We start from the raw sequence: 14,053 nt of genomic DNA, 5'->3' as shown, positions 1-14,053 counted from the left end.
TAAGTATTTTCCTCTGCAGACAACTTCCTCCAAGTCAGTGTGGTTCTTTCTTCAGTTTCTTGCAGTATATTTTCAGGTTGCTGATATTTTATGACAATGTGAAGATGATGATGTGCCAAAAGCATGTGTAGTTCATAGGTGTAGTTTCATATCTGCATTAGTAAAGCCCCAACACAACTATTTGTGTCTGTCATCGGTCTGCCTTGTTAAAGTGTCTGCTCTTCTGATATAGACTAAAATAACGACTTTATTCTTTTATTCTTTAAAGACTTTAAGAGTTCTACTTTCATCATTTTCGCGCAGGCTGGTCTCGAATTCGTTAATTTACGACTTTAATCTCGAAATTAAAAAAAAAAATGTATTTTTAACGTGACCCTAATCCTCCGTCGTATAAATGTCTTTTTCTATATGAGATTTTTTTTATTAATCTATATTTTTTTCTATGTGTAGGCTACTTTTTACGTATGCAAATGTTGAATGCGATTTGTTCAATAAAAAAAAAAAAATCGGACTTTCCACTTCCGCATTGGCTTCATTTTTCAAGATGGGTTCGTCTATTTACAGTCTTATGCCTGCCGCTTGACTGTACCCTTTACCCCTAAATCTGACGGTAGGGCTGTCATTCTGATTAAATGCATCGACCTTTACACGGTTTAAACCTTTGTTTAAAATTGTCCAAACCTATAGCATATTGAAAATAAGAAAGGTAAACAACCGGCGGTGACACCATAGACTGTAAATATTACAGCTGGAGGAACGGTAAACAAAATGTGATACATTATTCTTTATTAATCAATCACTGAAAGTCGGTTGTTGTTATGCTTTTGAATGCATTTATTCATTAAAATGTAATTCTAACTATGTCACAGTTAGTTAGTTAGTGTTGTTAAGACAATGCCATATTCTGGAAGCCTGTCTCAAAATTGCACTTTTTTTTAATGCTTTACCTTAGAATACCATTTCTAATCTAATTTAGTATGTTTGCTGTTTGTTCTAGTGATACTAAATGCATTTTTTCTTTCAGTCTTTTTCATTTATGTTTAATGTTGAGTTAGAATAATTATCTTTGCTGTTGTGTCTGTTTGTATACAGGTGTGTGTGTATGTGAGCTTTAGTTCCACCATGGTTCAGAGGCAGCTCTTCTCTACTGACCATCTGATGAATTCACAGTTTGGTCGTCCTTTTCCTCGCCACGGCCTTCAGCTGCTGTTTTGGTTTGCCAAAGATTGTGTGATCTGTGAGCTTGTCCAATGTGTTGTAATAATGAAGGTAATATTGTTTATCATTATAGTTCTCCTGATGTACTTTCTGTATTAATAACTAGGCTATTGGACATATGTAGCCAATGTGCAGCTGTGCAACATTCAAGGTCATAGCAGTGCTTAAATACACATTTCCTTCAAAAAAGGATACTGTTGCTGCAGTTTGAAATACATATTTATAAGAAATAAGTAAACAGCACTTATATGTGGAGTGATAAGAGTATGTTTCCACAGCTGGTGTCTGATTGTCATCCAGAAAAAGGTTGCTTCGGCTTTCACCTGTTTGGTAATGTTGAGGAACTTCTTCCTGTTCTGGACAGACGCCGAAAGCACAAGAAACAGGTTTGTTACATGTTGTGAGCATTTGTTACTTTTTCCTCTCTTTTATTATGAAGCACTGCAACACTTTTAGACATGAAGATATGTTTGGTCGTGTAATGCTCCATCTAGGGTTAGTCAAGAAGACACAACATGAAAAAGACCCAAAGGAGCCACAGAGACTTCTATTCCACAGCTTGGGAAAGGACGTGATTTATTGAAACAAGTTATATTCTTTACCAGAAACACAGGAAGTACACTGAATACACTTCACTGAATCATGGCCAACTAGAAAAACAAAAAAAAAATCTACCAAAGAGGTAGTAGACCTGACCTACAAAATCAATGAAACCAAAATACAACCATTTACCTCCCCAGACAACAAGACTGAGAACGAGGTTAAATTAAGTGGTGTTCCATCCCTTCAAAAATGAGAAAACATGTGCTCTGGTGGTCTAACAAAGTCCACCAGAGCACTGTTTACATAATCTGAAAGGTTTGTATGTTATATTTACAGGAACTATTGCCGTAATGAGTATTTTACAGACGTCAGAGTGAAATGTAAAGATTTTTGTGAACACAATGTCAGCAAAGAGGCTTGTGAGGAAGTTTTTTCTTGGGTGAACCCTCTCAGTTTGCAACCTCACTGATCACACTTTCAATTATTCTTTCATGCAAACTCATTGTTGGAAAAAGACAATACGGTTCCTGTCTCCAGAAGAGAGGGGAGTTGATTCTAAAGTTTTTTTTTTTTTACTAGATTTTTGTAAGAAAGATTTTCCCTCTTTATCTTAAATGCTATTTTATCTCTCTCTCTCTCTTAGGTTGCATACTATGAAGTTGGCAACCTGAACACAGAAACCTACCCAGCATCTGAAGACCTCCCAGCATATGTGACGGAAAATTATGGGATCAATGGCGATTACAACACAGACCGCATCATCATCGGTTACCAGGTGAGGAGCAGGGTGGTGGAGACGATCTACATCACCAAACACAACAGAGCTTTCTCCGGGAGCTTCAGTCCTGATGACACCTATGAAATCAGCTCCGAACTCATCCGAGCCCTGCAGAGCCCGCACATGGATCTCCCCTCTTTTCTCACCCAGATGGGCTTCTATCAAGATATTCCGGTGGTGAAGTATTGTGATGCAGATGTGATACATGAACAAACCGAGCAATTGTTTGACATTTTCGACACCTTCGCTGGCTTTAAAGAAACAACACAGCAAAGTGATGCTTTTGGGTTCTTCTCAGAAACCTTCAACCAGAAACTGTTTAACAATGTGAAGACATTCAGCCATGAACAAAGGGTGCACCACAATGTCAATGTGTCATCACACAACAACAGACCTTTTAGTTACAGTGATGTGCAACATGACGGCAGGACACTTAAAGCAAGCAAGAGACCAAGAGCTGCGTGGCAAAGTAATGTCCTGTCTGGTTTGGAGAAGTGTTATAAAGGTAAGTCAGCATTTGTTTATGTCTCTATGTTCTTGGCAATTTAAAGACTGGTTAAAGATAATGTTCAAAGAATCATTACACCCAAATTACTTTGTTTCATTTTGGCTCCGAGCTGGTTTTTGTCTTGTTTGCCTAGTTTTTCATATATTTGGCATCAAATCAAAGTTAAATGACAAATAAATACTTTTTGCCCCAGTAGAAATATCTTTGGAACCAATTGAACCTGCCACTACAATAGTTCAAAGCAGCTGAAAGCTGTATAGGTAGTTTGATATTGTTGCGATTTTTAAATTGGTAATATTTTGATAAAATATGAATGTGTCAGTAACGCTTCAAGGTACAGGATCAAAAGATTAAACAGTGCTAAATGAAATTAATAAAAAATAAAGCAAGCTGATTGCCCTCACCAAACACATTAAGCGATAATGTTTGCTCATCCGTGCTTATATGGATAAAAACTTGTAGAACCGAGCAGCCTCTCTTCTTTCCGGGTCTCCTTCATACAAATGTTTGACAGAGATGAGATGAGACATTTTGTATCCAGCCTGCTGATTGGGAGTGCATTTTTAGTTGCAGATTTTATTAACCAAGATTGTCGGGTGCATAAAAAAGATCGGAGATAGGTCAGTTCTAATATGGTAATACTGTTTTCAGGTATGCACAGGGTCAGGTCTGTAAGATCTAGGGCAAACACAGGTCAGGAGGAGTATACAGAAGGGGTGGGAATCACCAGAGGCCCCATGATACGATATTATTGCGATTTTAAACATTTTGTGATATGCTGAGCATTGTGATTCACTTTTTGAACCGCGTTTTATCTCCACAAAATTAAATCTAATAAAGTACCGTTTGTCAAATAAGAAAACATTCTCAGTCTATTTATCTGACTTCAGTCTTTTTATTTCTACACAATGTGAGTCAAGCCCCCAGATTGACCGACACTGTGATAAAAGTAAAACCCTGTAAAAGGCTGCATGCAGCTCACAATCTGAACTGTCAGTATTTCAGTCTAATCTAATTTTCAACAATGCAACTTGTTCAAATGGAATCGGGGAGCCCCTTCAGCAGTTACAAATTTAAAAAGAATATTTGCTATTAATATAATAAAAATATCAATACTTTGAGGCCATGAGACGATACAATATCGCCACCCAAAATATCAGTATATATTTTTGAATCATCTGCTACATTCTGATCCAAGAGCACGTTGCTTGCTCAATGTTGCTCCGTTCTATCACCTTGGATCTGTGAATACCTTTAAAATGCCCCGAATGAATTGTCCTAAATGACCTAAGAGAGAGCACTGTTTAAGTATCTTTGCAAAGAAATATTTTTGCAAAAATGCAAAAAGAAGAAGTTATGTTTCATTTAAGGGGGAAAAAAATGTTGTTCATCATGAGCAAGTTCAGAAAAAACGTTCATGTATCAGTCTTACGATTGTCATTGGCGGGTTCTGGGCCCTAATAATACAGTAAAGTCTGTTCAGTAATAGTTATTGTTTTTATTAAGGGAGGTTGGTGCTCAAGTTTTCAATGCTGAAAGTCTGTCACATTAAAACCACAAATGTGTTTATATATTATACAACAGACCCCAAAGAGTCCAGCTTGTTTAATTCAAGAAGTAATGAATGGTCAGATGGTAATGCTGCTTCATGCTTTGTGAATTTCTCTCGAGGTTTTGATGAAGAAGATGAGAAAAAGAGCAGAGGTGGTGGCATCAGCCTGGTTAAGATCCTCCTGGGTGCTGGAGCGCTCCTGCTGGCCGTCAGATGTGTCAGCTGGCTGAGGAGCTGCTCTCAGGTGAACGTCCACAACAGGATATCGTTGACACCTCCTAGTTATCGACATGAATATTTAATATTGGATTATGTGTACTAGAATTTTGAGTGGCAACCTTTTGGACTTTTGTGTAATGAATAATCAAATACATGTGATTTGTAATGCTTAGGTGTGCAGAAACACACTGTTTGGATGTGCACTGTCAATATGTCATATTTCCGATGAGACTTTTTCTATTTTCCATACTGGAAAAAACAATGATTTTTTGTATTGAATGTATATGACTGAATGTTTTGTAATTACTGGGTGCAAATCTTACACTTTCTTTCAGAACATGAAATAATGATGTTAGCACAGAATGACTGTACTACAGGAACAAATGTAACTTCTTTAACGATTAGAACATCATATCATAAACAAATGGCAAGTTTATTGTGAAGGACTTGAATTGACAGATTTAAAAATTAAATAAATAATTATGAAATACGTGATGTAACATTGATGAATTGCAATGAAAGGTAAAGGACTGTAACAGTGTAACATGTAACAGTGATAAACTAACAAACAATTAAGTGTAAGGCGGGTGCCGTATTGCAATCCAATGGAACTGTGGTAGTGGGGTTTGGCTTATGCTCAACTGCAGGGGAGTGGCTCATCAATGAATGTCGCACCTGTTTGGCCATCTCTTTCGGCACGCCCACCTCCTCTCTCTCTGGCATTGACCTGCAGTACATGGCCGAGGTGTGCAGGTGGCAGATTGGGCTGTTTGCCTAGCCTGCAAGCGTCTTCCAGGTGGTGGATTCTGGGATCGAAAAGGCAGCTCTAGATCAGCTTGGCTTCTCCCCTGAGGTCTACTGTTGTTGGCTCCTTAGCACCAAACTGGGACCAGGTGGTGTCTTTTCACCCACGTCTCCAGCACCTTGGAGAAGGTGGTAATGGATTTGATTTGTGCCAAACCAGTACCTGTGGACATGCAGGTAGCTGCCACTTTATCTGAGGATCTGAGAACATGGTTGCTGGTATCCACCTATCCAATGCCGGCACCCGCAGGAGACAACGTCAGGACAGGAATGTTGGAGTTGTGGGCAGCCTGGGCACTTCCAGAGTGAGTGTCCACCAATGGAAGTTGACCAAGTGGTCCCCATTTCAGGAAAGACATAAGCGCTCCAGTAAGGGCCCAAGGGGTGGTACAACGGGGCCGGGCCATGGTGTATTCACCTCGGTGGTTTGCTGTGCGGGGGGTACCCTAGGCCCCCACCTCCCTCCTTTTAGGCAACCATCTTTCACAGTCCCAGCTGCTGATGTGTTCTCCCCCATCCCAGGATGCACAAACCTCATACAGCACCATAACAAGAGACACCCAGGTGTGACAGTTTTTTTCACAACCTTGCAGGCTCTGATTGTAAGATAAGGAACAGAAACCTCTGTGTTTCCCTCTTTTTGCCTCACCATATATTTGTATGACTGCAGGTAGGCAAACATTAAGACAGATAGATAGTCACATAGACTGAAGGACACCAGAGGTGACGGAGCAGCTGTGATGGAGTCAGAAGAACAGATTTATATCAACATAGAGGAGCTGAAGGGAGACAGACGCTACAGACCAGAGGAAACTGGTAAGAAAGTCAAATCAAAATATAATGTTATTCAGCGAGCTCCTACAGAGCTTGTGGGTTGAAGATTTGAAGCCATTAAAAGAAAAGAGAAAATCAATAAAAAGAACACTAGAGTCATTCAACACAGTATAAACATTCCTAAAAGGATATTTAACAAATCTGGAAACGTGAGTAGATGATGCAGGTTTAGATGCAGCTAAAACACTCGATTGAATTTCTTTCAGAAGGTTGCCCAAAGTTTCTCTTCACTTTTTGTTAAAGCACACAATCTTTGCTACGGAAGCCATAAAAGGCACATTTGTTTACTAATTTTTTTCATGCATGATCTGGTCATCTATTTTACTTTTTTGTGTTCGGTGTGCAAATAAATCTGGATTAGATCAACAGGATCCAGATACAGACTTTAAACATCACCAAATATAGATAATCATTGCTCTAAATGGGATAACATACTACATACTGTGTCTACAGAGGGCGCCAAAGTCCACACAAAACAGTTTAGTTAGGTGAACAGTTTAGTTGTTTTTACTCAAATATTTTATGTTTTTTATTAACATTTGGTGAATTAATTAATTAATGGACAAAGTGTTTAACTGTTTGACCTTTGTTGAAATTCAAATGATTTACTCCAGTATTGGGCCCAGGGTTTCATTTCTCACTTTCCTCTCAAGGCTTCCATAGTTTCCTGACAGAAAGGTGAATCGAGCAGTCACTTCATTTAGATATTTGACAACATTAATTGATAATTCATACCTTTAAAAAAAAATTGAAGCAGAGAAACCAAGTTTCCCTCGACTTTTATCAAACTTGTCTTTCACAGAAGAATATATTATAGTCTCATATGAAAGTGAAGTGAATTCAGTCAGGTTAATTGCTTTACTTTTTTTCAAAAGGTTGCTCTCAGTGTGGTTTTAAATCATTTCTTTCTCATTTTACTAAAACAGAGAGGTGGGTCACAAACGCCAGCCACAACGAAAGCACATAAAATGATTCAAGAAATTGTTTTTACTTCAAACTTCTTGGCTTAGATCTAAGAGTTTCATTCATTTAATATTTAAAGATAATGACGTCTGGTTCTTCAATGATGAACTATAATAGAAGTTGAATAATACATCAGTAAACCTTAAGAGGTCACAATAAATCAAATGTTACTGACAGAAGGTTTGTGTTCTTAAACTGAGCATCAGGAAATAGTCAACACCGCAATAAAATAGATTTTCTTATTTTCAGTTAAATATGAAAAGAACATTCCCATGCTTGTGATGTCAATTTTTGCAACTTTCCTTTAGAAATAATAACCCGCATTATGTATTTTATCAAGGCAGAAAACAATCATCAGATTTGAGATGCCACACTAGCTTTCTATTTCTCTAAACGGGCCCCTTCCAAACATGTTTCCGGACAGGTCTGCGGTTCCTTCTGTGAAAAAAGAAGTGGTCAGACATATCATGTTTCGGTAAACCACAGTCTTTCTGTAGCCTCACGCATTGACACAACTGATCCCTCAACATTTTGCTTTTATATTTTATTGTTCTTGTTTAAGAAGATGTTCTGTGCATTTCTCATATTTTTCAACATGCAAGCTTCTCTAAATATAGATGCCACCAGGAATACACTGATCCTAGGTGATCCCAGCAAAATGTATTACATTTTCAGGAAGAAAATGTAATACAAATTTTAAATCATTACAAAAAAAAATATTAGAAAGATATATGATAAAGGTCTGTTCTTGAATTGCTGAATCCCTAAGTCACAAAGTATATGAAGATGTAAAAATGAACCTTGAGGATATCTTGTAAAATTTCACCAAAAAGCTGTTCTTTCAAACAGTATTCAATTAAAAGCAGCTGGATTTTTTCGCCCCCTTTTGACAACCTATGATGGAGTATGATGTCCCTTAGAGCACTGGTAATCCAGATTTGGTAGTCTTGAGAAGTTTGTATCATAAAACAGGATCCTAAATTTCCTCAGAAATTGAAAAAAAATTGACCCCAAATCCAGATCATTCATATCCAGATTAAACCTTTTGAACAACTGTGTGCTCGTCTTCCTACACCTCAATGGAAATGTTTGCTTGAATGTGAGTTATAACAGCTAATCGTACTGATTATCTGTGGCAAAGGCTGAGGGTTTATTTCTTAAGTGGAAGTCATACGATCCCTTTCAAATGAATGAATATGCCTCTGAGACTAATTGTTTATTTTTATTGTGAAGCCATGTAATTAGCCCGACATTCGCAGGGATTAATCAAAACACACGTTTAACTCACTGAGTTCTCTCAGGTGGGTACTGTACACAGCAGAAAAGATTCTTGTGTCAGTTTGAAGCAGACACTCACAATTTTAGAGAGTTCAATGACTCTTGTGTTAGTGTTCTTTAAGTGTCCATTCTCCTTTCCTCTCATACACTATATAAAGATGGACAGCAAAACAGCTGGGATTGAAGCCAAAATATTTAGAGCCGATCCCTGCTGTCTGGCTGCAGACTGTAATCTCATAGGGTGTATATGGATGTAGTCTCAGTGACATCACCCGTTGGTTTCTGAAGCAGATTTTTGAGGCCCACTGATGGTGTTCACCATATTGGAAACAGCGTTGATCGCTCGTCATTCAGATCAGCCATGCCTGCCACTTATTATGAGTAACTTTTATCCTTCATCCTGTGTGCTGATAAAAACATGAACTGTTCTGACCAAAATCGTTTTCTGTACCAGGCTGTAAACATGTTCATTTCTGCTGTCAAAACAGACATCTTACTATTGGATGTGTGAGGGACTTCCAGGTCTTTTTGGGCTAACCTCAACTGGACCCTCGATGGACTGCAGACCTCCACATGTTTCCATTCTTAAACACACGAGGTTGCCGCTTGGTAAACTATAAAGTTAAGATAAACACCAAATAAATGTTGTCATGTAACAATGACACAATTGATTTACCAAAACCGTGAGTGTCTACTTTAAACTAACACAAGAATCTGTGGACCGTTTAGACCTGAAGGATCTTTAAGGTTAAGTTAAATGTGTGCTTCAGTTAGCCTAGCATCAATTCTGCAGTTCCACAAGTCAGCTCCAATGTGCGCCTGTCAAAAAACATCCTCAGATCAATTTCTCAGCAATTTTTGCAAGCATACTTTGGCTTCACTTTTGTACAACAAAGTAGACCATTGTCCATATGAATATACATCCAATGGTTCCTCCTCTACTCTGCGGATTAAGTGCACACAGCGCTGTAGGGGGGCTCATTTGTCAACAGATCTGAATCATGGTGTTGTGCGGTGTCATGGTGTGTATAGCATTAACACATTAAAACTAAACTTATCTGAAATTGAACACCAGGAAATGAATCACCATGATAAGAAATTAATATGACAGAAACCTTGTGTATTGGATTTTATAATGTGAAACATGTCACATCTGTTAACATGGAGGAGGTAGTGAATATGACCTATACTCTATAGCTGTAAATGTTTTTGCTATAGTTTTTGGGGAGCTGTCATATTATTCATCTTTTTATAAAGTCTATTCTTATATTGAGAAAAACGTGTCCTTATTTTTGTACATTAACTTTAAGTAGCTCACTTTAGACTTTATACCACATAAAAAAACATTGATTTATTCATCTGTGACTGCCTTTTCCAACCTGAAACACATCTGAAACTAAATAAAAAATGAAATGATCAACCCTTTCATTAAGATGTCCTTTTACGCACAAGCATTGAAATTCCATGACAGTAGTAATTGTAATTTTTTTCTCAGAGTCTACTATGCAAGACCTAGGAACAGGAAGATGCCTAACTCATGTCTGTGAACTGTGCACCTGCAGAAACCAAGCCCGTGAGAACTGATGCTGTGGCTGGAAAACAAACTGAAACTTGGACACTTTTTAAAGTGTCTACGGTTTGTCTGGGCCTGCTGTGTTTCCTCCTTCTGACCACGGCCATCGCAATCAGCGTTCTCTGTGAGTTTTTCAAAAGACAAAAGCAGAAGTGGAGAGAAAAAAGAGGAAGAAGAAGGACGAGAAATTCAGATTGTCATTGTGTTCTGCTCTTTTTCCTCTCCACTTAGATAAAAAAGACTTTAATCAGCTGTCCAGAGACCTGGCCAATCACACAGCAGAGAATCACCGGCTCCTGGTCCAGAACCAGAACCTGACTGATGAAAGAGACAAGTTCAGTTTGACTGTTGGTGAGGATTAACCTGTGTATCAAATACAGAGAAAAATGTTTATTGGGTCCTTTTTTTTTTGGCGTCAAACAAACAACAAAATTCAACTTACAACTTACCACAAATCACCATCTCTCACTTTTTCACAAGTTTCAACCATGCATGAATTTTTACATGGTGTGGCTGAGCTTAGCATGTTTCACAAATTCAAACTTAAATGAAACTGAGAACAAGTAAAGCCATTCCTCTCAGTAAAGCACAGAATTAATTTAAACATTTTGTACGTTATTAGTATTTGAAAAGCACAGCAACATTAATGTCAGAAAAGGTGCATCCTATTGAGTTCATTGTAGTAGCATGGGGTTGTATGTAAGGTCGGTTGGTCTGTCCACCCACCATATTGACTGAAACATATTAATAAGTAAAATATTTATTGCCATAATCACTGATTGACTGTTCCATGGTGCACAGAGGATGATTTCTAATGATTTAATCAATCCCATGGCATTTCCTCAACCATGAGGTTTTGATAACTGAATAAATGATGTGTTTATGACTCAGGTTAAGAGACTCATTAACTGCTCACATGGCATAATCATTAGGTGCAGCCATTATTTATTTCTCCCCGAATCACTGGTTATGACTACGATAAAGTTCTAATAGTTCAAATGAATGGCATTCCCATCGGCTTTCCTTTTAGATCTTTAATCAGCTATATTTTTGGATGCTCTAACGACTAAACAGTGAACAAAAATAACCATTTCACACTTGTAAATTTGTCTTGTCCCAGTGAACATGCTAGCAAGCTTCCACAAGCTCAATGCTAAAATAAGCCTGTCAAGGCCACTAGCATGGATGTGTACTCATTCTAACCACATTCTAACATGCTAACAGTACTGAACAAAGATGACCATCATGACCCGCTTATCATCTTCAGTGTGAGCTTGCCAGCATGTTGAAATAAGCATTTAGATTAAAGCATTTGGACAATGAATTTTTTTTTAAAATAAGTATTGTAAGTAGTCAACAGTTGGTTCATTAACTTGACAAAGAGTAATTTAGATAGCTTTTCTACAGCTTTATTCATTGACTTTATTTATAATTGACTGATTCTTAAAAAACGTATTTACAGCTGCATGTTTTCATTCCCTCACATATTCAGAAGGTGATCTGTGTCTTTCCTCAGGTAAGTGCCCTGATGGATGGAGGAGATTTAGTTGCAGTTGTTACCTCTTTTCAACATCAGTTACCACATGGTCTTACAGTAAACAGATGTGTCAACACCACGGAGCAGACCTGGTGATCATAAACAGCCAGCGAGAGATGGTGAGGATCTCTTTCCAGAAATGTGTATTGTTGTATTGGACTTTTGAAGTGTTCATTATTTTTTTTCCCCACTTGAAGATGTTTCTGAATAAGGTTAGAGCTCATTCAAAGTTTTGGATTGGTTTGGATGGTACGTCATCCAGCTATAGTAGCTGGAAGTGGGCTGATGGATCATCACTTAAAACTACGTAAGTGTTTCTATAGATTCAAACCTTTAAAAGTCAACATAACACACCATCATATTCAAATGATAAAAGACATGCACAATGGTGTACACATAAAGATCTCCACTCATATTTAGCATTATTGATATCAGCGCTGTCTCTTGGTTTTTATCCTGGTGAAGTAAAACATTGCAGAAACAAGTAAACCATGATTTAATACATAAGAAGCAATATGATCAGATACATTCTTATATGATTTGAATCATGATGATAAAATTACTAACATTTTCTCTCTTCCTTCTCTTTGAATTTATATGACTTTGTTGTAGGTACTGGCAAGATGGACATCCTCGAATAAGCAACATGAGATATGTGACTTCCAATCAGAAATGTGCAGCTTTTAACAGCTTTGCAGTTGGTTTGTTTATGAGGAATATTAAGTCATGGACTAATGAGTCCTGTAACCAATTCCTACGGTCAGTTTGTGAGAAGGAGGCTGACATGTCCCTAACGTCCTGGTAAACTCACAAGACATTACAAAGAAAAGTTTCATTCTCGTAAATTAATTCTGATCGAGTGCTGCTTCTGATGATGATTAAGTGACGTTTCCCAATGAAAACTAAGACCATTCATTGTAAACGTGAAATATAAAACATGAATTAAAGACACTTTAGGTGACAGGTTTATTCTTTAAATAATTGGTAAATGATAATAAACGTAGATGAATAATTTTTATTTAGCATAACAGCATTAACAGCAGTAGTCCTGTCAGGGGACTTTAATGGAATAAGACAAAATAAACAGTATAGAACAAATATATACAAATAATAACAGAAAATACAGTATGTACAATGGCTTACATTTATGTAGCAGAATTAAGTCTATATAGAAAATACATTTAGGCTGGATGCATATAGCTATACTTGACTTTTTCTTTTCCAAATGACTTTTTAAAGGTTAAAAAATCTTATTCCAGACATGTGTTTAAACGGTTTCAGAACTAATCAGAAAACACATCACATGACTCTTCAACCTGGGGATGTGCATGCTGGAGTAAAGTAAATGGACTTGAGCTTGGAGAGCGCTATTCTAGTCTTCTTCAGGTCAAACCTATACACATTCACAGACAGCTGTCTGGATTGAACCCCACACCTTCTGGATAAGAGAAGACCAACTCTACCACTGAGCCACAGCCGCCCAAAGATTTACCATTTACTGTATATAAAGTAAAGCCAAAACCATGTCTAAAAAAGATTTATTTGATGTGTATTTTGATTGAAAAGTTTGACCCATGTTCCATCAGTTAACATGGAGGAGGCGGAGCTTATGACCTAAACCACAGCCAGTCAGATAGAGGAGCTCTCTCTCAGCTTCCCTTTTAGGGAGCTGTCTTTTTATCCATTATATATTTTAAAACAGTCTCTCAACAGTATGGACAAACAAAACTTCGCTTCATGAAGGGCTGATAACTCCAGTGAACATGAAAACTGCCAAATTAAGCTTTTGAGCACCTACAGGCAGTAGCTTTGTGAAAGGGCTCATCTTTTGACAAACTAATGAAATTAATTATTTATCACTTCACTTCTCTACCAAACCATAACAGACTATCTTGAAACAAACACAGTAAGCCTCCAAAGCACACAAAATCTGACTCATACATTGATGTAATTGTCATCAATTATAATAATAATATAATTATAATGTACAGTAGTTCACTTGATTAAGGGCATTTATTCTTTTCTCTTTATTATTCTATGTTCTGTTTTATTAAAATCTTTTTTTGGCCTCCTCATCCTCACCGTGCTTTCGTTCTGATTCAGCCACCAGGGAGTGCAAAAGTCAAAAATGTAATGATCCAGAACCTTTACACTTTGTGCAATATCATGTTTTTTTCAGTCAAATTCAAGAGGAGACTCAGCTTTGTATGCAAAAGTAAAAGTGATTGTATTGATTGTACTGAATC

General features: G+C 37.5%; 2 protein-coding genes across 4 annotated transcripts; both read left to right on the top strand.

Annotated features, from left to right (window-relative positions):
- The first annotated feature begins 1,074 nt into the window (after nucleotides 1-1,074).
- On the top strand, nucleotides 1,075-5,308 carry LOC132982286 (uncharacterized). The gene is made up of 4 exons (XM_061048674.1): nucleotides 1,075-1,269; nucleotides 1,497-1,604; nucleotides 2,405-3,044; nucleotides 4,719-5,308. Exons 1-4 carry the CDS (start codon nucleotides 1,123-1,125, stop codon nucleotides 4,919-4,921), a joined length of 1,098 nt encoding a protein of 365 aa, XP_060904657.1. The 5' UTR covers nucleotides 1,075-1,122; the 3' UTR covers nucleotides 4,922-5,308.
- Nucleotides 5,309-5,458: 150 nt separating this feature from the next.
- LOC132982290 (CD209 antigen-like protein E) lies at nucleotides 5,459-13,884 on the top strand. 3 transcript variants are annotated; one of them, XM_061048697.1, is made up of 6 exons: nucleotides 5,459-6,438; nucleotides 10,260-10,394; nucleotides 10,502-10,621; nucleotides 11,787-11,926; nucleotides 12,005-12,114; nucleotides 12,420-13,884. In XM_061048697.1, the coding sequence occupies exons 1-6, from the start codon at nucleotides 6,363-6,365 to the stop codon at nucleotides 12,610-12,612; spliced, it is 774 nt and encodes a 257-aa protein (XP_060904680.1). In that variant the 5' UTR covers nucleotides 5,459-6,362; the 3' UTR covers nucleotides 12,613-13,884. The 3 variants fall into 3 exon arrangements, with proteins under 3 accessions (XP_060904680.1, XP_060904672.1, XP_060904691.1); XM_061048689.1 differs by having other exon boundaries at nucleotides 11,787-12,114; XM_061048708.1 differs by lacking the exon at nucleotides 10,502-10,621 and having other exon boundaries at nucleotides 11,787-12,114.
- Nucleotides 13,885-14,053: the final 169 nt, after the last annotated feature.

Source organism: Labrus mixtus, chromosome 2 (genome assembly GCF_963584025.1).
Source record: "Labrus mixtus chromosome 2, fLabMix1.1, whole genome shotgun sequence".
NCBI lineage: Eukaryota > Metazoa > Chordata > Actinopteri > Labriformes > Labridae > Labrus > Labrus mixtus.
The sequence above is the reverse complement of the archived record's forward strand: the minus strand, read 5'-3'. Positions and strand labels throughout refer to the sequence as shown.